This window comes from Necator americanus, chromosome X (assembly GCF_031761385.1).
Source record: "Necator americanus strain Aroian chromosome X, whole genome shotgun sequence".
NCBI classification, from domain to species: domain Eukaryota; kingdom Metazoa; phylum Nematoda; class Chromadorea; order Rhabditida; family Ancylostomatidae; genus Necator; species Necator americanus.
Genome location: NC_087376.1, coordinates 7,468,790 through 7,490,416, shown reverse-complemented (window position 1 = coordinate 7,490,416; position 21,627 = coordinate 7,468,790). Strand labels below are relative to the sequence as shown.

Below are 21,627 nucleotides of genomic sequence, written 5' to 3'. Positions count from 1 at the left end.
GTGGAAAGTTTCGAAAATGATGAACATGTGGCGAATTCGTCACGAATTGTGGCTAAAAGAATTACAATCGCGGTCGGTGACGTTGTTGAAGTTTCAACCGACGATAGCATGCAATTCGTCAACTTGTCCAGTTCACCGTATCGTATGTGTCCACAAGCGAAACGTACGGTATGCTCGAGAAATCTCGTTTTCCACATTCTCTTACTTTCACATTCAATGTTTTGCTTTTTTCGTAAAATATCTCATAAAAATTTTTATTGTTTGCAAATTTTAGGTTGACTTCGATCATAAACACTCAGCTGTCAACCGCATCGATGGAGAAGGACAGGTATGTCTTCTATATGCTACATACTTTGAAATATTGTTCGTTCATCTATTTTCAAATTTATTTGTACTCCTGGCTGGGTTATCCAATAATTTAATCCTGAAATTCTCTAACCTTTCTTTGAAAAATGTTGCTTTTTTCTACACAGTCGTCCTAATGTGTTACATGTTACATGAATAAACAAATAAAAATAATGAAGAGAACCCTAATTAAAAGACTCTTCATCCAATCTTCTGCAATTTTGTTTGATTGCCCATCACTCTCACTTTTTTTTTGTACATTTTTGATCTGCCGGTATTTAGGGTGCCCAATGAATAATGAGGGTTTTGAAAAAAAAAAATTGGAACAGAGCAGTATTTGCACAGTATAAAAGTTCCCTTTTTCCACGAAAAATTCCATATAAAAGAAGATGGCGAACGAATGGAACGGATCAATAAGTGATCATCTATCTATTCAAGCTATCAACACCGATTTCTGCTCTGTTTGGGAAGCTGAGGCCACCCACTGTCAACGATTACAATTATACATCGAGTTTCGGGGTTTTTACGAAATTAATCTTTTTCATAGTATGTTTTCTTTCTTATTTAGTAGTTTTTCTGGATATTTAATTGTTAGCTATTAAATACTGCAGAAAACACGGGGTGAAACGTTCACATTGAGGTTTAGAGTGCGTTCATAACACAATCCTGAGGGAAATTTCTTCCGAATATTTTTTTTCGCTGTACTTTTCTTTTATTTCTCGTGCAGCACCGATATCTTCGTATATAATGCGAAGGTAAATTTCCTCAAGTCCTTTCTCCCTGTTAAGACCATGTATTACGGCCTTTTGGAAAAAATTCAGCCAAAACAGCCTCTTCAAGGGCGATATAAGAAATATTAGGTTAGCCGAGAAGCAATGTCGTTCTTATGTGTGATAGTTCATTTTTTTAATGGGAAAATAATTTTCACCCTAAAGTTCTGGAATTAATTACTTACTCGTGCGATAAGAGAAAGTCCGTCGCTGATAATGAGTGATTTCGGCATCAATTGAATATGAAAATATGAGAAAAAAAAGTACTTCGCCTCAATTCGACGAGGGAACAACATTATCTTACAATCCCTTAATATAATGAAAACTGATTTCCGCTGGTTGTTGACAATAGTATTATTCATAGTGATTATTTTAATTTTTTTTAAATATTTTGAATTGAAGAGATTTTGGTATAAGAAACATGAGTGGATCCTTTTTTTCTTTGAAAAGTGTTCGTTTCCAAGAAAACCGCTTTTTTGTTGTGAAATGTGCTAAATTGGATTCGGCTTCCACTGGCTGCAGGCTTATGGATTTATAGATTCGATTTTTCTGAGGAATAAGTCCTCATTTTCCAGTAGTGTGATAATTATGTGTCTGCAGAAAGCACGTAACAAGAAAAAAAATGGATAGAAATGTCAATTAAAAAGTCCTATTATTACAGCCTTAATTCGAATTCAAAGCAAAATTGCTTAAATAATTATCTGACGTGATACTTCGAACAACCATGTCGGTTCATAATAATTTTATAAATGTTTCATATTTATAGATTCTATAAAGCTATGTCATTTTAATTATTTGGTTGTCGTGTCATTTCAATTAATTAAATCATCAAAAAAAAGAAAGAAACTGAGAGGTCACATAGAAAGCTTTTCGACTTTTGAAATGAACATAGTATTTCGGTATTGTTTCTTCTTTCACTACAGATAACCCCCGTAGCTGATAGAAACATCTGGAATTCGATTGAATAGAGTTTTATCGGGTTATATAAACAAATTCTGTTAACTAATGAACGCTTTCAAAAGACGTGCGTTTGACTATTCAAAGAATTCCTTTTTCTTTTTATTTCTTTTTTTTTTGTTTCTTCGTTAGTCTTTTCATTTCTGGCAACGCATTTGATAGCAGTTATTGCGGTAGGAATTTCGCAATTATTATCATAAACCAAAAAAAAAGTGATGTGTCTGCTTTGTTTGCATCTTTTTTTTTGTCACAACAACATTCGTTGAATACATTTAATGTTTTGTAGGAGTTTTTTTTTTCTCAGAAAATGTGCGCATTTAAATTACATATAAGGAATATATACATGAGTGAGAAATTAGCCATAAGCATGGAAAAATTGAGTCAAATAATCATTTAAGCAGTCTTTTACCAATCTGAAGGTTTAGTGGTATTATTTTGTTCAATTTCTAGGACCATAACCTTATCATATTTCCTTTAAGTGGAAAAAAAAATGACCAGCGTCGAGAATTCAGTATAGATTTCAAATAACAAAAACAAATATTAAAAAGCTCGACTTTTTGAACTGCAAATCTTAATTTTTTTTTAAACAAAACAAAAAATATTTCTTAAAATAAATTTTGGCTATTAATTTGATCAGTGCTCTTTGGGCTCACCTGTATTCACACGTAACGTTATCTCAAACGAATAATTGGAAGAATTTTTGACAGAAAGCCTCAGGTGAGGGAAGATATCACTGGGAATTTTCTGGTCTTGTTTCTTTGTGGATTTATTCTATACCCAGAAAATAAAAGGAATTCTTAATTGCGATGGGAATTTACTGGGAGCACGTTACTTTTATGTTATCATTATTCTGCGAAATCGATAAACGTTTCCAGTGAATTTGAAACTTCCGAGGAAAATTCGTGCTGAATCTGATGATGAAGTTTCGTCGCTTTTTTTCCCTGAAGTTCTCGATAAACTAAGTTATGCGAGGGCGCGAATTCCCTGAAATCGTTGAGTTTTCGAAAAATATGCCGCCGACGTCTTTTTTTTTTCTTGCACACCACAAAGTTCAACGTCGTTTTATCGCGTGCCATCAACTGTGGCATCGTCGAGGAGAAATTTTTGAAGAGAATGGAAAAAAATGTAGCCATATGTGATATTGCGTGTGTGTGCTCACCGGGTTTTCCTGCTCACATCATATGCGATGTCAGTTTTCGCCGCGTTGAGATATTTGCTTATTAGCGTGTTTCGAAGTAGCGAGGGACTAGTGCGACGAGCTAGTTAAGCAAATAGTCATCTGCCATCACTCTCACATCCTCTCACCAGAATTGATTGCAACACGGTTGTTCGCTACACGGATAAGCTCATTACTCATATTCATCCTATTCCAACACACACACACATTTTCTGGATCGTTTTCTATGCTCATAAGAATATTCGAACTCAACTCTCTTATGACGTTTCCACGACTCAGTTCTAGCGCATCGTAACCCGTTGGCTCACCGCCGCCGCTGCTGCCGCCCACCTCTCTGTTCTAGTAGATTTACGTCTTTTTTTTTTATTCGAATCCAGAGCAGTTCTGTCCATGGACTCATAAATGAACAAATAAGGGATTAATTATAAACGACGTGGGTGGTCGATAGCTACATGCGGCGAGCGGGCGCGCAGCGGCTCTCACATCGATCCCTCTCAAGCCCGGAACGCCTTTTCCGGCACTGCAGCCTGTGAGTTTCCGTGTCTGATCTCTCCGCGAGGCAGGCGGTTTCTCGTAAAGGCCGTACTATTCTGAATAATACATTACCTAGATGGCCTTTACGAAGGTGCTATTTGAGAAACTTTATTGGATTGGGTAGTACATTCGTCGTCGTTGACGCAGTACTATCCTATGTATGATGAGGAGTCGGATTTGTTACAGGTGAATTTTCCTCGTGTTTCTCCTGGATATTTTGTGGCGCCATTATTCAGTTCAAAACGTGGCTGTGTCGATGTTTTGCCGCGACGACGATCATTAACATCGTAATCCGACGACGGATTTACGGGGGGGGGGGGGGGGGGAGATGTGCAACTGTATAGGTCGACGTCACTGTGTCGGCGATGCTAGCAGCAATGGCGGTTGCCCGCTTCTGCGTCAACGAAACGGACGAGGACGAGGACGACGAAGGCGAGCGGGAGGCGAGCGGTTGTCGGCGAGTGAGAGCTGACGTCGGCTGAAGACGTGCAGCAGCTCGGTTGTTTTGCTGACGACGACGTCGGTGGTCGATGTCGCGCGTCTATCATTTTCGAATGGCGTTGCTAGAGCCGTTGCCCACACTGCCTTGCCCACCGCCGTGGTTAATTGGCTGTCGGAGGTTGAGCCCCCGCCGCTCTATTGCTCGCCCTCGCTCTTCTCCGCCCGCTCTCCACTTCGACGGCCAGGATTGGTACGCTATCCACCCGGTTATTCACTTGATTAACCTTTTTTTCCCCCGGATGGCAGATCCCATCCATATCTCACCTCTCTTATCCATCTTGTCTTATCTGAACAATTTTTCTATATCTCCTGTTGGTTCTTCCGCAAATCTTTTACTTCTCCTGTTACGAGATCAGTTCACACCTTTCTATGCCCTAAGGCAATATTACAAAGACATATATCGCCCACGAAAAAAAAAACCCGGTATCCCTCTAAGAACATATATTCGTATTTTTTCATGTACTGTGCAATTAGATCGTAGCTCTTCGTACCGTTTCCTTTGTTTTTCTGTTTCTGGAAGAAATCCTAGTTTCTTCATTGACTAGCTTCACTCAAGCCAATAGCGTGATTTTCCCATGCCATGCTTGCTAGGCTGTACTGATTTGCATCTATTAGTCCGAGCACCCACATCTCTTCACTTACTAAAACTACGCATTGATTTTCTAATTGTTTGTTGAAAAATTCGTAAAGAAATGTGGTCCGTGCTGTGAATGCTTGGAATTCCAACGTCAATGTTCGAGGACGTAGTTAATCCCTGTCGTTCTGCTTTGTATCCTTTAAAGACGCGCCCAACAACTGAATGTTCCTTTTTGATGTGGTGGCTGTTCTGATTCGAATTCAAACATTCTTACAGTATTTGATCTCGATCTACATAAGGATATTATTCTACAAAATTTTTACTCTTCTCATAGAGCCATAATTTCAGAGATGAAAAAGTTTTACTCATCAATCACGTTGTTATTATTAACAACAAGTTATTGTGTTCAGTTATATTTCAACATTTTGTAAATGTTCAAAACTTGTGCACAATACAGTATTCAGAATGAAATCCTGGGATGTTATCTGTTATTTATAGGATATTGTTGTTGAAGAGGGATTGATCTTAATAGCGGTAGAAACGGTAGTAATATAAGGACAATATAAACTATTCATAATGATTAAAATATGGATTTTTCCGGAACATTTTTGTAGTTTAAAGGTTAATTTTTCTTTTAAATATTAGGTATCGTTGTTTAGTGGTGGATATTTTCGCCTCATGCTGATGCTGATGCTGCTTTCAACGCGCATCGCGGTGAAATTCGTTTGATTAGCCTGGTTAGGACGAGAACCGCTACCCGTATGCAACATAAATGTGACTCACGTCATCATATATTTACTCAAATCACTGAAATTACTAATATATCCTATAGAAATTCCATACAGTTACATATTGTCCGTATCATTCTGGAAATGATTCTCGAAACAATGACTTTCACAGCTATTCATCTACCTCACAAATTCTTACCTCCAACATCGTTCACGAGAACTTTGTGTGGATTTTGTGAGGATTAGAATTTTCTCGAAACTTGTGAACTTCTGTTTAGACAAACTACATCAAACACTAACTCGTTATCCATCGTTATGTATTCAGAAGAAAAAAAAGTCGAAAATTCAATTTTCTACTCACTCTTAATCAATATTCACAATCGATAGAACGTGTCCGTCTTGCTGCCGCATTTGTTAGATTCGAATCCTGCACAAAGTGTTTATTTTAACATTTTCTATACGTTAACTATTGATGCGGATGGATTCGTGGGAATGATGTAAGAAATATTTTTATGTGTTATGCGCTCTCGGATTACGTCATCCTTTTATGTCAATGGGTTTGCCGTTCAGGTGCGCTGCAAATCCTTAGCAAAGTGCCTTTATGTCGTGCACAACGCTGCGATGAGATGGGGAATTTCTGCAAACAACGTTTTTTTTTTTATTATAGAGATTCACATCAAACACGTATTCTATTCCTGATGGAATACCCTAAAAATATTATGCTGCATAAAACGGGAAAATCCCTTTCGATACTTCCAAACATATGGCTGGTGTATGTATGTGTGCGGCTTTTTTTTTGTTCGGATATGCTAATCCAGCATAAATTAACGTATCGTGTCGACGACGATTATTTAGTCTCTGTGTATGTGTGTATGTATACTTTTCTCCAAGCGAAAAAAAAACGTATAGATTCTAATGATTCCGGAATTAGTTGGGATGTTTTTTGGCTTCTGTTTATTCTCTGAAATTTCATCTCTAATTTTGTTTGCGATTTTTTGGCTGTCATAATTAGAAGATACCCATACATGCTATAATTTTTCTTCGAAAATATTGCATATTGGGCGGTTATTTTTCGTGTTTTCTTCTTTTAAATTATTTTTTTTTGTTTTGCGTTCATTTACATTTGTTTCCTATTTTTCAATGTATTCCTTACCTAAGTCGTAACAGACGAATAAAAAAGAAGAAGAATTGAAATTCTTGCTTTTCTTTAGATTTGATTTACGAGAATATTTCGTGCATTCATTTTATACTGCTGTGTCATGTGCTTCTTTCGCTTCTGCGTCAGCATATCTTTTCCATTCCTCGGAAAGTCGCATTTTCCCTGCGGGATTTTCTCAAAATTGAACTTTTTGAAATGTAACATGTTTTATGCAAAATCTCTTTGTACAAAAAATTCACTTCTCGCTAATTGTTCCTCAATGGGATTTTTTTTTTTGCAAAACAGGAATACAGAAATGAAAAATCCTTCACGTCGAAAATCTATAAAAACTATATATATATATATATATATATATATATATATAACAAGACAAATAAAGTTTTTCTCCTCGCTGTGCACCTACATGGATTTAGAGGCTATAATCTTGATAGATGAATGGATTGAATTTTTCTCCACAATATTGATCCAAATCATTTTTTTCTTCTCTGAGATGTTTAGTCCTCACATTTCCCATTTATTGTTTCTTTCCTATTATTTTACATTCTAACTTTCTGAATTCGAACCACGTAACTATATTCATTTTTGGTGATAGGTATAAATTATACTCTAACCCCTTACTATGTCCCATGTGTGTCCCATTGAAACATAGATTGTTATTATTGTTCTTATAATGTTTTTGTAATAGCGATATAACTTTTGGAACGGGTTTATTCACAGCGAACGCTAAAATTTTGAAGCGATCCTCCTTATCTGGAACTTTTACGCTCACTCGGTTGAACCGCAGTATAGTATTGTTTGCCTTGAGTAGATTCTCAATAAGTGTAACGATCCAATAACGTATCGAGAAGGAAACGCTAGATTTTTTTTTGCACATTTTGTTGGAAAAATTTTCACTTTTTTAAAATATGAAATGGACATATTAAGTTCGCATTTAGAGAGCAAGGTCTAAAGAATTAATTTGCTGATTTTGAAATTTCACATTAGAATAGATTGAGAAGCATTAAATATGACGTGGGATTATTAGGCGTTTTTTGCATAATTATGCGATATCACATGTAATTTTGATGACTATATAGAAATTTAATTTAATTCACGACAACTATAAAGGATAGATACGTTCAAGTGCTATTTCTCAACTCTTTCTTTATCTTCCCCTTCCTTCCCTGTTCTCTCTTTTCACCATTTTTACTTTGTAGTATTGTAGGTTTGCTTGCTCTTCCTTTATTTCTACAGAACCTATTGATCAATATCTGAAAATCAAATCGTGCTTTAATTCTTTGTTAGAATTATGGAATCTGTCACTTATTGATGAAAATCTCCGTTCTAAGAACATACATATATCATCATTTTGTTTACTTATATAATATGAAGTCTGAACTTGTTAGTTCCATGAGTTCCGCTACAGTAGGCGCCATGTCTATTCAACAAGGTGAACGCGACGCATCGGGCGGCTGCGACGTGTCCCATAGCATTGTTTGACACACTTTCCTTTCTCTCTCTGCCCTCTTTCAATCGAAGATGCATTGCGCTCATCGTCTCGAACTTTTTTTTTTACTCCTTGGCATCATCTCTACATCTTCCAAAGTTGTTCTTTGAATTTATATACGTGAATTTTGTTTAAGAATACAGTAATCGTTGATGTGTAGTCAAAAAATTCGTTTTTTTTTTCAGAAGGCAATAAAGGGCAGCGATTCGATTTTAATTGATCGTAGCCAAACAAAATTCACAATCGATCACCAGTGTAGAAGCGATTGTCGGTGTGAGTGTAGTACGCCAAGTTCGTCGTCACAACCGACGGAAGTCGACGTCGGCATCAGGCATCGCCGCTGTACATCACTCAAACAAGGACCGCGAAACGCTCTCCGACCGCAGCTTAGCCTTCCGCTCCGGCTATCCAACGGTAACACTTTTTTTACTTCTGAAAAATGAATGTTTTTATCTATAGATGTAATTTTTTATAATCATAGGATTGTAGCGATCATTTCTATCATTTGAGAGATTTGCGCTACTGCTAAGATTTTCGTAAGCAAAATCCATATAAACAAGGATAGAAGTTAAAAATTAATGTTGGATCGTTTTCTCTCTTTCTAGACTATCCATTTTCAGATTAACCTGCCTCAAGTTAAGTTTTCACCTCACCTCAGTAATAACAAATAAGAGGATTTTTTTTATTTATCCGAAGACTTTAACCCTTACAAAATTTGTGAACATTGTCTCTCTTGTTATTGCGAACAATATGTTTTATTTTCGGTTAGTATGTTTTTGACGAATTAATAGATGGCTACAAATCGTTTTTCAGCTCATTACTTTATTAATTAATGCCATCTTACATATTGTTACAGAGTGTTACTTCTAAGTAAGCAGATGAACATTTGAAATTTTTGTTCTAAAACTGAAGGCAAGCTTGTTAGTTCCACAAAATGTTCATTTTACCGCGAAGATGTTACATTCTAAAATTTTTCAGCTTCCAATCCATAGAAATAATTAATTCAGTATTCATAGCTTAAGTTGCTAGAGAGTAAATCCTGAAAACAACCGGCAATTTGATAATATAGTTTGAATTTCCGAGATTTTTTGGATCAATTCCAAAATCTTAGATAAAAGTAATGGTGCTAAAAATAAATATTTGAATAAAGATCCTTTTATTTCATCCTTATAGACATGTGTTTCGAGAAAACTCCGAAAGTTGCGGTGTATGTGTAAAAATTTCGTCCTTGTGCACTGTATGATCAAAATTTTTTCCTTCATGGCGCAAGGATTGTGTAAACTGTTAGGAGGTAGAAACGATGCGATTTTTACTCAGTTCTAGTCATCAATGAACGTTTATCATTGTAACACAGCTATTGGCTTTTATTCAGCATGGATAGGCGGCGGTCCCACCGCGCAAGAGTCTACTGTAGATCAGAAATCAGAAAGTTAGAAATGCTATGTAACGTAGTATGTAGTTCGCAAATTTTTGAATGGGATTTTAATCGAATTTTCAATTTTCCGTTTTCGTTGTTGCTAAAACTCACAATGTTTCCACTACTACGTATTATCCACGGTTCTTATTTGGGAATATTCCGGAGAACTGACGAAAACTGGCGAATGACTTTGAGTGATTTTTGTTGTATTTTTGCTATAATTCCGAACATTATCTCGTGGAAGAAAATTCAGGAGGTGGCCATAGGAGGTGATGTTATTGAGCCATGGGCTCGTTTGCAGCGCAGCAACTATGCATGCTTATGTTCGCGTGTTTTCTAATGCTCTCTGATAACGTCACGAAACCGGGCACTTATGTCAACGAACGTGTTTGTCTGGCTATTTTAGGCCGTGGATATAACAAACGTCCCGGGATGTTCAATATCCTTGCAAAATTGGAGAGTTCAATGATCAACGCAAAATTGTGATTGTTGTAAAACATAGTGTTCTTAGTAGAAATTGGGTGAATTAATCGTTTTCACTGTGCTATTTGTTCTAAATTCTGTAAAACAACCAAAATTCTCGTTACTGCAAGGTATCGTCAGGATGAACTAAGGTTCGTATCATAATTTTCGTACGTAAATGCATACTCTTTCAAATTTTTCATTCTGGATCATTTCGTTGACTTGTAATTCTTTAGGACTGAAGATTTTTTTATATGCGAAAAACTCAAAGATGTTCTCAATAAATTTGTATGAAAGAGTACTCGGGATAATCGTGATCTTACGGAATATGATATGGGTTTTTGATTTATTCTTTTAATTTTTACTTCAGCTCATCTCTCCTCCATCACTTTTTTTTTTTCTCTGGATACTAATCGCGACAAATCCTTATCAAATTGCTGTGAAATATTAATTTACATTGATATATTTCTACCACAAAGAGAATTTTGTTTCATTTTTTTGTTTGAAGTGCTAAAAATGGATGATATAGTACTCTAAATTTATTTTTATTTTTTGAAGAATTTTGAGCTGTTTCGCGATCGGAAAACTTTTTGCCAGATTTGAGTATTAGTTCTTTTTGAAAACAACTTTCAATTACACTTATACATACGATCACCTTCATAACTGGTGACTAAGAAATTTAATATTGAACCAGGATTATTTACATGAATATTTTCAATCAATGCTATTAATACCGTTTGTATTTGTATTTGAAAATCCGAAAGTACTTACATATATTCAAAATGATTTGTGCAGCTGAGTAATGTTTTAATTCTTTTTAATCTACTTGTCTACTATTTAATGTGAATACAACGGTGAAAGTGAAAGTGACGTGACTCCTATTATTGCATAACAATGTAAACATTGTGCTAAACACTCAAAAAGAAAAACATTTCGGGAAATTTGTTTGCTGTTTTATGATTTCTTTCATTGCATGAAATCATTTTAGCATTATTACTACTTTACGACATTCCTTTTAGGAATTCCATTTTTTTTAAAGCTAGACGACAATTTTCCCTAATTAAGACGATATTCTTTTTTGAACGCGAGAAGGGGTTCCAGCAAATCAAATCAGTTCTATCTGCGTAAAGAGCGGTTTTGTTCTTCTGGTATAAGCTGCCTGTGATGTAAGTATGTCATTATATAATTAAATATTACTATTTACTAGAAATACATTTCTAAAGCTGAATAAAAACCAGACAACTATACATCAAAATTCAAGCAAAATTGTTTGAAGATACGTTTTATCGTCTTCCATTGCTATGACGCACAATAACATTGTTCGTTTTCAGGAGGCTTATTAATATAAGTTGATGTTTCTGGAATATCTGGTTTATGAGAAATAATTGAAAATAAAAAATTATTTGTAATGATTTGCTTCGCTATTATTATAATTAATAATTTCCCTTCAATTATGTTGGCAACGAATGCACTCCTCTAATTTTCCTAAGCACAAATCCTGACTTTAAATAATCCAGAAAACACGACCAATGTCGTTCTTTGCTGTACTTTCTTCTACTTATTGATACTTTCTGTTTTTTTTTTTGGTATACAAATAAATAGGAAAAAATGATCACCTAAAGTGTGACGTCAACCCACTTAAACATTCTTCCATTTAAGAATTGGTATGTAGAAAAAAAAAAGAGATTCGGATGATTTCATGCCTGAGCACTAAAAAAGTTAAAAGTGTTATCTTAATCTCATCCAATTCTAAAGGACAGTCTTCAGTTTTTTTGAGAATCAGAATTTGTAGCTTTACCTTCGAAAATTCAAACGTGAAGGTAGGGAGCTGCTGTTTTTGTCCTTAAAAATGTGATCTTAAACTTAACTTGTGATGGGATTTTGGTAACCTGACGTCGTCTGCGGTTCCTTATATCTTTTTTCTTTTCTTTTTGAGAATGAATTCCACGAGAAAATCATTGGCGAATTACTGTGAGTTGGGTTACGCCTGCGCTGAAATGTGCATCCGTAGTAGATGGATAAAGTCAAATGTTGAATAATACAACATTTACATCCAATTTTTTCTGTATTCTTCAATTTCTTTAACGCTCTGGAATAATACAGTGCTCAATTTTTTTTTGCTCGGTAGTTATAGTTGAATTGAATGTTTGATGTTTCACATCAGCTATCGCTAGCTACCTTGTCCGCTGCTTTCTGTCTCATTCAAGAGGTTCGTAGGTTTTTTTTTTGTTCTGGAAAACGTCGATCGTTTTTATCGTTTTTGTTAATGGACGCACAGATCCAAGAAGGATAGGTTCGTGATGACAAGGGACAATACCAAGTGAATTAAACAGCAAATAATAAGTTTTCTGGAATTATCCTTGTTGAAAGATGGTTTTTGTCAAGATAATTCCACTTTCTTTATTGTTTTCAGAAACGTTTCTCCTAAGTATCCATGTTTTTGTTCTTTGAAATTTTCTCCTCCACTTGCCATTTTGACCTGCTTAGGGCAAAATTTTTGACAATAAGTCCACATTAGCTTCTTAAGTTGCTTCTTCTTATTCTACACAAGGAGTGCTTAGTTTTTTTTTTTTTTTTTGAGATTTTCTGGAATTTTCAAAATCGCAACACATTCTAAACCTTATACGATGATCATAGACTTTCGTACTCATGAGTTTAAAGGTTCGAACAATAAAGGCTATCTGTTTTTGCGTGTTTTTAAATTAAAAATAGCTCAATAAAATTAAAATTAATTAGTTCAATTAAAATAGTTAGTTCATGATTTTACTGTTCAGTCACCAACGGTGCGGACAAGGAATTGGCTGGAGCGGTTGGCGGTGGCTCGGTGCGTCGGAAGAGCCGTACTTGCCGTGACGAGGAGACACTGTCGACGTTGTTGACATCTTCGGAAGGCGGCGACCAGTTGGCGGCCGGCTCCGAGCAGCGGCCGCCAGCCGGTAGTGCCGCCGGTTCTAGCGAATGTGTGCCGGACTTTGGAGCGGTTCGTCCTATTCATATTATTTTCATCTATTGATTTCTATTATTGAATACAGCTATTGTTATTACGAACGATCCAAAAAACGTTTTTATGTCTGTCAGAGTAGTGCAGTCGCAGTCAAAGGCCTTCAGCCAGCCTGACACGACGCGTGCTTGCGAGACTGGCTACTAAGCCTGCGAGCAGAGTTCGCAGCTATGAGAGCGGCCCTACCAATTTGGTGACTATCGATTGTACAAGCCGTCAAAGCCGTACCGAAAAAGCGTAACCATTAATCACCAAATTGTGGAAAACCGCAAAAACGCGTTTGCAAACTCTGCTAGCAGGCTGGTAGTCCGAGGCCTATCAGAAATCGCGTCATCGATCGCCAGCTCAGTCAGTCATCACAGGGCACCACCGTTGCAGCCGCGTCGCGCGTCAGCGGGGTAGAACGCATTTGGTGGCGACTGAGTCTGTACTATTTCAGTTTGAACTCTTTTCAGAACAATTTTTCAACATTTTTCATAGAGATTGAAATTAGAATTTCTCCTTCAATGTAAGTATTTGTGTTTCAGCTCAGTGATGGCCTCATTCTTCCTGAAACTAACGCTAGTCGGGATATGAAAGTAAGTGAAAAAAAGCTTCCCGGTTTTTTTTTGCTATCACTTTTTAATCCGAATTCATTTGCACTTTTTTTCAGATTTTCAAACGGGTTTTACGTGATCCAAAGCTTCGGCAACCTTTTCAATTATTTCTTGAACAACAATTTTGCGCTGAAAACCTAAACTTCTACGTAGCAGTGGAACGGTTTCGGGATATGCAATTTAACGATGAAAGCAAAGTGAGTTTTAGCAGAATTATGATGAAAATCAGGTTGAATGTCAAAATTAATTCAAGAAAAGTCATTATTGTATCATTTTAAAATTATTATTGTTCGTGCCCTATGTCACTAATTGTCACTAAAGTCACCCTGACGCATGGACGGATTTTAAACAGATGTTCTTTCTTGATTATATGAAGAAGAACGATGAAACATAATAATTTCACTTGAATCAATCGTCAATCCCGAACTGTTTTGAATGACTTAGATAGTTTCTGTAGACGTATTTCTATTCTTTTCTTATCTTTTTGAAATTATTTCTTAGAACTTAGATACGGTACTTAAATCATAATCAGTCTTCTGTTCTAACTGCAGCGATGGCCGGTTCTACCTGAAAAGGAAGAGAAAAAATTAACTTTTTAAGTGAAGAAACAAATTAAATAATTATAATAGCGTTCATTTTTGATATTATGTCAAAAAACAAAAACTAAGATGGGAAAATATCAGCAACTACCATTATTAGAATGTTATAGAAGGTTTTTTCTCAGCAAATGTTTGTCTTATGTTAGGCGCAGAAGGCAGAAAATTTTCTAATGAGTAAAAACTTAGCAAATACGGTGTAAATGTTCACGCCTTATGATGCCAGCTCCAGACGCTGCTGGATGACTTACCATGCTTTTTTTCTATTTTTTAAAGGAGATTTTAATGTTTATAAATTTAATATGATTGCGTTATAGGCTTCAGAACGTGCCAGTTTTGCTCGACACATCTATGAGAGACATTTTGCTGCTAATAGTACGGAACCTGTAAATGTGGATAACTCTACAAGTAAACGGATTCGAGAAACTATGCAAGCAGGCAAATATCCTCGGAACACATTTGACTTAGCTCAGTATCAGGTAGAAGTCTTTTTTTTAATGTTCTTCTATATTTACGCAGTTTAGCCAAACAACTAATAATTTTCATCGATCTGTTATAAAAAAATGAAGGCGACCATTTCTAGGGATCTTAAGGCGGATTTCTGAGCAACATTCTGTATATTTTTTTCGATGTAGCAGATTAAATAATTTTGATTCAATATGTGGGAAAACGGAGGTGCTGTAGTAAGTATTTGAGCGAAAATTTGGCCTACATAGCACGAGAATCCGTTGGTTTTTTTTTTTTGGTCCGATTTTTTTCATGCTTAAGCCATTTTTGCATAACCTTTGTAAATTTCTGAGAGATCTTTCGTGTGTGAAATGAACAATTACTCCAGTCACAAGTGACTGGATTCGATAGATCCATAGTTGTTCTACCTATTTTTGTGGATAAGGAGTTAGAAATGCGACTCTCAAGAATTTTTCTCTTCTCAAGAAGAGAACTATTTACGTCGTAAAGAAATACTGAATAGATAACTTTTAGATTATTAAATCGTGATTGCTTCCTTGGATGCAGCTCAAGTGTAGAAGTGGGCACCTAAAAAAATTAGGCTTTGACTCAATTCCTGTAATCATTAGGGTCTTTTTAAGTCTTTCCGGCCTTTTGTATGGGTAAATGTGTGGTGTTGTTGGAGAAATTGTTGTTATGCAGTCACATAAAATCTATTTTCCGTTTTATTAATTGTTACAAGAAAAAAGAACTTAAAATTACGTAAAGCCTCTGAAAATCGGTGAACTCTGACGGCATGGATACTATTTTTGCATTAAAATTTGTGGTGATGCTTTCATTTGATGTTGCGATATCGAAAAATATGCGTTTCCTTGAGAATATAACCGCGAAAAATGATTACGGGGTTCAAGAAGGATATTTTCAGATATTTCATTTGCTCAAATATGACTGTTGGCCTCGGTTTTTACGTGCGGGTGGTGTACAGCCGGAATTCTCCGACGAAGAATTAGCTGAGGAGGATGAACGGCAGCATAGACTTGATATAGGAGGTATTTCGTTTTTTTATCTTCTTTTTTTCTTTTGTTTCGTCCTACATTCCTACTTCCAGCTAGCATAATAAGATTATAAAGATATAGTTCTCCTCAAAACTGTCAAAATAACTTTTCTTGGTAATCAGGGGACTTATAGTAGAATTTTTAGGCGAATTCTTTAGAAAGTTGATGAATAAGAATTGAAAACGTCCGAAACTTTTCTGGCAACTCTGGAAAATTTCTTTGTTAAGAATATACCATTTAATTGGAATAGTGGATACGGTATGTGTAGAAATGTGCAGGCGGTCATCAAGCTTAGCCTTGACCAGATGTCTAATTTCCACAGAAAGGTTCCCAAAGATCATTCGAGTTCATTTATGAGCACAGTTGATCTTTTATATGATGGGACCTTTCTAGATGTTCACGTTTATAATGAGAATTTTTGACTAAGATGAACGCGACAAAATGTGCGTATTTATAGTACGGTATGACGAAATACATAAAAAGACGGTTTTGAACCTTTTCTTCTCGTGATTATGCATGCTCTATGACAGCAGAACGAACTCTGAAACTGTTTCTATCACCTCCTTTCATCGTAGCTGATGAAGTAGAGGAATGTGCCACTGTTTGTCTAATGCAGACACTCGACAAAGGAACGCAGCACGGAGGTCGCGAATTTTTGAGCAGACTATAGTTGCTCTCAGAAAAAGCTACATTTAAAAAAAGTATTATCTAACGTATTATCTTTCAAGATACATTGCTTTGCGCTTCTTACTATTTTCAGAATGAATTGACAAATATATCCAAGAAAAAAAGGAGCGTGAAAAGAATCAAGCAAAAATTTTCAATCTAGCAAATTTTATGTAAGTACAATCGAAAGTGCGCGATTTGAAGGCATCATTCCACGAATCTGAGGTGGTACAGATCTCAGGTGGAGTATTGTTACAAGGGATAGTAGATTAAGGAGAGAAGGGTGATTCCGTCCATTTCTCCCTAATTGCCGTAAAAAACCGCCCGGAAGATACGACTTCAGGCGTTCTGGCGCACTATTTTCTACAGAGAGTTCGACTGGAGCGCGCCAACCTTGTGCGGCGCCGCATCTTCCGGGCCGTTTTTTACGGAAATTGGGAAGAAATGGACGGAATCACCCTCCTCTCCATAATCTACTATCCCTTATAAGAATACTCACCCCAGATTCGTGTTGTGATGCCTTTAACTATTCATATTTAGTTTTTTTGTATCATTCTTATAACAGTATATAATAATTGTGCGATCGCGAAAAAATCCCTCCTAAGACGTTCGGTATTTATTTGTAAACCACTTTTTAAATGAAGTTGTGAAGATTCACGAGTACGGTCGGGAACGGAGATATGATTTATTCTCGCCTTTATAATTTTAGTTGGCTTTTTTCTCTTAAATTGCTCTTAATAATTCGCCGTAAAAACTTTTGAATAACTCGTTAATTCAATTTACTTTCATCATAATATAAAAGCGAAACCTGCGACCAAGGTTATTTAATGTACCCGGAAACTACGAACGATGAAGTTTAACAAAAAATCAAGTTTCGTTTTTGCTAATACCACGGTTTATCTGAAAAGAGTAATCAATAGAATTTTAGGAGAAATGTATACCATGTTTATAGCTTTATAACTGCTTTTTTTAGCACTGATAGAGGAACTCGGAGGCGATTTTTAAATAAGTGACGGGTAACGAACCTTGAGTCAACCGTCTTTTAAATGTGAACTGTGAAAATGTCTCAGGATTTAAAAATTGGCCGCACATTGACGCAAATCGCTTCATTTCGGCGAGTTGTGGGCGATTCTCATTTTCAGTCTGCAATTTAACGATTTGGTAACTGCTTTCATTTGATCACGTGAAGTTTTCGTATCGTAGATGATTCCACTGGCAGTTAACGCTGAGCACATGGATAAACTGTGATTTTGACCACTCTGCCAATTTTGTTCCGAAACATTCTGGAAGATTTGTAATTATTACTTCGTTGCAGCCCCTTAGTTGTGAACAGTATTCGTTCGTTTGCAGAAGATTTGCCGGAAGGTCACGGGACACGCGCGACAAGCGAGAGTGAGCGACAGCCGTCTACAAGCTTGTCCACGTTGTGTTCGGAGCGGAAAAAGGTCGGTTTTTTGGGGTTTGCGGTGTTCAGTTGATGTTGCTGGTGGTTTTGTCTCGTATGGTCATGGCCCCTCTTGCAATGCATGTGTTTTCCAGTTTACTGACAAGGAGAAACTTCGTTCTTTGTTGTGGCACGGGTTCGATCGGTTCTCACGCAAACTTCGTCGCGAGCCGGCTGCTCGTTCCAGCACTGACGCCGACTCGCCGGTAGCGCCGCGTTTTCATCATCAGTCGGTGCATCGTACGAGCAGTTCACGAGCAGCCGACGAGCCACGTCGTTCATACTCTTCTGAAGAGAATGATATGACAATGCAGTCTTCATCCACGTCTGCACAACGACCCGTCGGTTCGGTCGGCTCGAAACGAAGGCATATGTTCGCCACCGCCGGGAAGCAATTTTCGATGCCCGCCGAGGTAGGCATCGCCCTTCACATGTGACAAAGCGCTCACCGACTACTCACTACCCTTCTACTAGTATCTGCTGCTGCTCTAACCTTCCTTTCCTCTTCTTCAGCTGTCTGTCAGTGTTTCGTTATTGTGTGGTCGTTTTTTCTTCAAATTACGCTTATGCATGGTTATGTTCTGTGGTCTTATTATTTCTGATTTGTTATCGTCTGTGTAGTGACGAAATTTTCACCGAAGATTTTGCAACGCTCGTCAAAACTGAACAGTTTTTCCTACTTATTATAATTATGGTACTATATATTGGTATTTTGATATAATTAAGCTACAACAGATGTTCACAAAGTGTTATCGTAGTGGTTGTTACCTTAAAAATACAAAAGCTCGACTTTGCTTCGATCCTGGGATAGCGATCTCTTTCTTTTAATATTAAATGGAGCATAGAACCAAAATAGTTAACTATAGTTTATTTTGGCTGAAGTTCTCGCATAATCGAATTCTTCAAATCCAGGAAAGTGAGAAATATGTGATCCTCCTAAACACCTCATCACAACGAAGTTACTGTTCAGCAAGAAAGTACATTGGCTAAGAACTGTGCAAGAAAATTACAAAACCGTTTACGTTCCTTAATTGTCGCATGACCGTGGTGCTAGCGTACTTCTCTAGCAGTTGAGGGTAGAGCACCCATCATCCTGCATCTGACACCTGCCGTAGATCAAAACCTGCAAAAGTCGTGATACAAGACCAGCTTGTTGGTCTCGAAGATGCATTCTTCCTTTCGTTCATTTTTGGAAATTTGACCGTTATCCAAACGCTTCCAGTAGATGTCTTCTGATTCTGGGTGCAGTGTTTTAATGTGTACTTAACGCTTGGCTGCACAGTAATATCAGCTGCCATCAAAATCCACCACAAATATATTTGACACTGCAACAACGAGTGTCTACCTAGAAGTTGGGAAGAGTCTGAACCTGGATTCGCCAGTGCGCTACGAACCGTGAATTCATCAAGACTGGAAGCTTTGTTTTGGAAAATGTGATTCCTTTCCAGAACCAGTAATTGGTAACCATTAATTAAAGGAATCATTCCACGAATCTGAGGTGGTGCAGATTTCAGGTGGAGTATTCGTATACGGGATGGGAGACTATGTAGAGGAGGGTGATTCCGTCCATTTCTTCGTAATTGCCGTAGAAAACGGCCCGGAAGATACGGCTTCAGCCGTTCTGGCGCACTATTTTCTACAAGGAGTTCGACTGGAGCGCGCCAGCCTTGTGCGGCGTCGCAGCTTCAGGGCCGTTTTTTTACGGCAATTAGGAAGAAATGGATGGAGTCACCCCCCTCTCCATAGTCTCCCATCCCGTTTACGAATACTCCACCTGAAATCTGCATCATGGGGTGATGCCTTTAATGTAGAGTTGGGGTGTAGTTTACGGATATGAGCGTGGCACTGTTCTACTATCCCTAATCGTCTCGGCGTGGGAAACGTTGTCCCTACGAGGTGGATTAGAGGGTCATCATTCTGCACACACTTCATCCTCAAGCGAGTGATCGACAATCAGTGAGGTCTCCTCGGCAGCCTCTTCAAGTAAAACCGATGAGGAAGCTGCTAAGGGAAGCGAACAAGTAAAGGCAGGCGCATTCTCACCTATCTCGTAGGAAATAATGCGGTTCCCACGCCTTTTTTCAGGACGACTAAGAGGAATTGAGCACCAGTACTCATATTCATAGTATACCGCTAGGAAACCCAACGTGGTCAATTTTGTAGAATGCTGCCCTTAATTTTTGCGTGTCAGACAAAAGTGGAAGTGTGTAGTGCAGAAGTGCATGCGTTGCGACAGACGAGACGCGGTCAGTCAGGCGCACATCACCATAATCGATTGTGATTCGAGTAGTCATTCAAATTCTGAGAGATTCCAATCCAAGAGTGCTATTAAAAGAAAACATAACTTTGCTGTCGAAGCTCTCCTATTCATATGCTAGAAATACGCATATATGGTTGAGTGAAAGAGTTTCTTCTTTGCTAACTCATCGCTTTTATGTTACAGTGTTGGAACAAATTGGTTTATGGGTATTGTGCAATATTCTTTACTTGTTTTTTAAATTTTTTTTTGTTTCCTCCACAAATCCAGTCTCAACTATTGTCTGGTTTACTTTGTCGTTCTTCACCTATCGGAGGAGATGTTGCAAAGAAGATTAATTACTTCTGAAGGAGTACGGATCCTAATAGAACGGAAAGAAGTTCTATTTACTTATTTATTTATGAAGATAGCGATGTTTCCTCGTAATCGTGATCCCTGATACAGCATTTTAATAAGATGCTGCTGGATACAGTCAGCACAAATACTAACTAACGGGAACTTTCATGAAACGCTTTTGTTTTGAAACGAGATAGAAGGGAGAGAGCTGGGAAATGGAGATAAGTTCGCTTTTCCTGGATCAATTGAACGCTTCTATACTTCGCGTCACATGTCTACATACGTTTTGCTATAAATGGCGAACTGCTGGCGATCAGATCAGAAAACACCAGTGATGCTGAAGAAGGTTATACAGATTGTACGATTTGCTTCGAAAGTGCTCCATCGATATTTTCTATTCAAGATCAGGAAATAGTAGGTCGTAATTCTTCAGAATTTGCTGAGATCTCGTATTGCGGCGGTTAGGTGCGGTACATGATAATTAAAATAATTTTTCAGAATTGTTTGCTCTGCTAAAAAAAAGTTTAGGTTCAAGCAAATCAATGCTTTTCCAAGTTATTGAATCTCTTAAATCCTGTATTAGACGGTGCTGCCTATCCTCTCATTGATCTTATATTCAATTAACTTGGATAAGCTTTTTTCACTACGTTTATTCTCACCATCTTTAAAACGCTGATGCAATTTCGAGTACAAAAGATGACACAGAACAGGTGACTTACAACCATGGAAGTGTCAATAGTTTCCGGATAAGAAGATACGGAGATAAATTGCAATGATTTCAACCGGGACATAATAAAAGTGAGAGTGATAGGCTACAAAGACAGCACAAACATTGATAACATCATGAAATCTTTTTTCTTCTAATAATACTTATGTTAACCGGAATCATCCTGAAATTTCACTAATAGAGGAGGTGAAGAGGTGACTCTCGATTATTTTTAACCTTACTCTAAATAGGAGACATAGTTGGAATGATAAAGTAAGGAATTGTTTTACAATATTATAACATTCAGGAAATCAGTAGAACATTTTATCTACCTCATTTCGTAATTTATTCGAAACGTTTTTTCTATTTTGTGCTAGTTAAAATCCCTGTAATTTTCAGGAACTTTGAAA

The 21,627-nt window shown here is 37.1% G+C and overlaps 1 protein-coding gene across 1 annotated transcript in view; it reads left to right on the top strand.

Moving 5' to 3' along the window:
* Positions 1 to 21,627, top strand: part of RB195_021739 (uncharacterized protein) — a gene marked incomplete at both ends in the record, with an annotated part of 37,766 nt that overhangs the window by 6,805 nt on the left and 9,334 nt on the right. Inside the window, 9 exons of the mRNA XM_064208624.1 lie at positions 275 to 328; positions 8,420 to 8,648; positions 12,888 to 13,093; positions 13,642 to 13,692; positions 13,767 to 13,907; positions 14,624 to 14,785; positions 15,679 to 15,802; positions 17,825 to 17,919; positions 18,014 to 18,331. Coding sequence (XP_064064505.1) covers positions 275 to 328; positions 8,420 to 8,648; positions 12,888 to 13,093; positions 13,642 to 13,692; positions 13,767 to 13,907; positions 14,624 to 14,785; positions 15,679 to 15,802; positions 17,825 to 17,919; positions 18,014 to 18,331 — 1,380 coding nt within the window. The remainder of the gene's footprint in view (positions 1 to 274; positions 329 to 8,419; positions 8,649 to 12,887; positions 13,094 to 13,641; positions 13,693 to 13,766; positions 13,908 to 14,623; positions 14,786 to 15,678; positions 15,803 to 17,824; positions 17,920 to 18,013; positions 18,332 to 21,627) is intronic.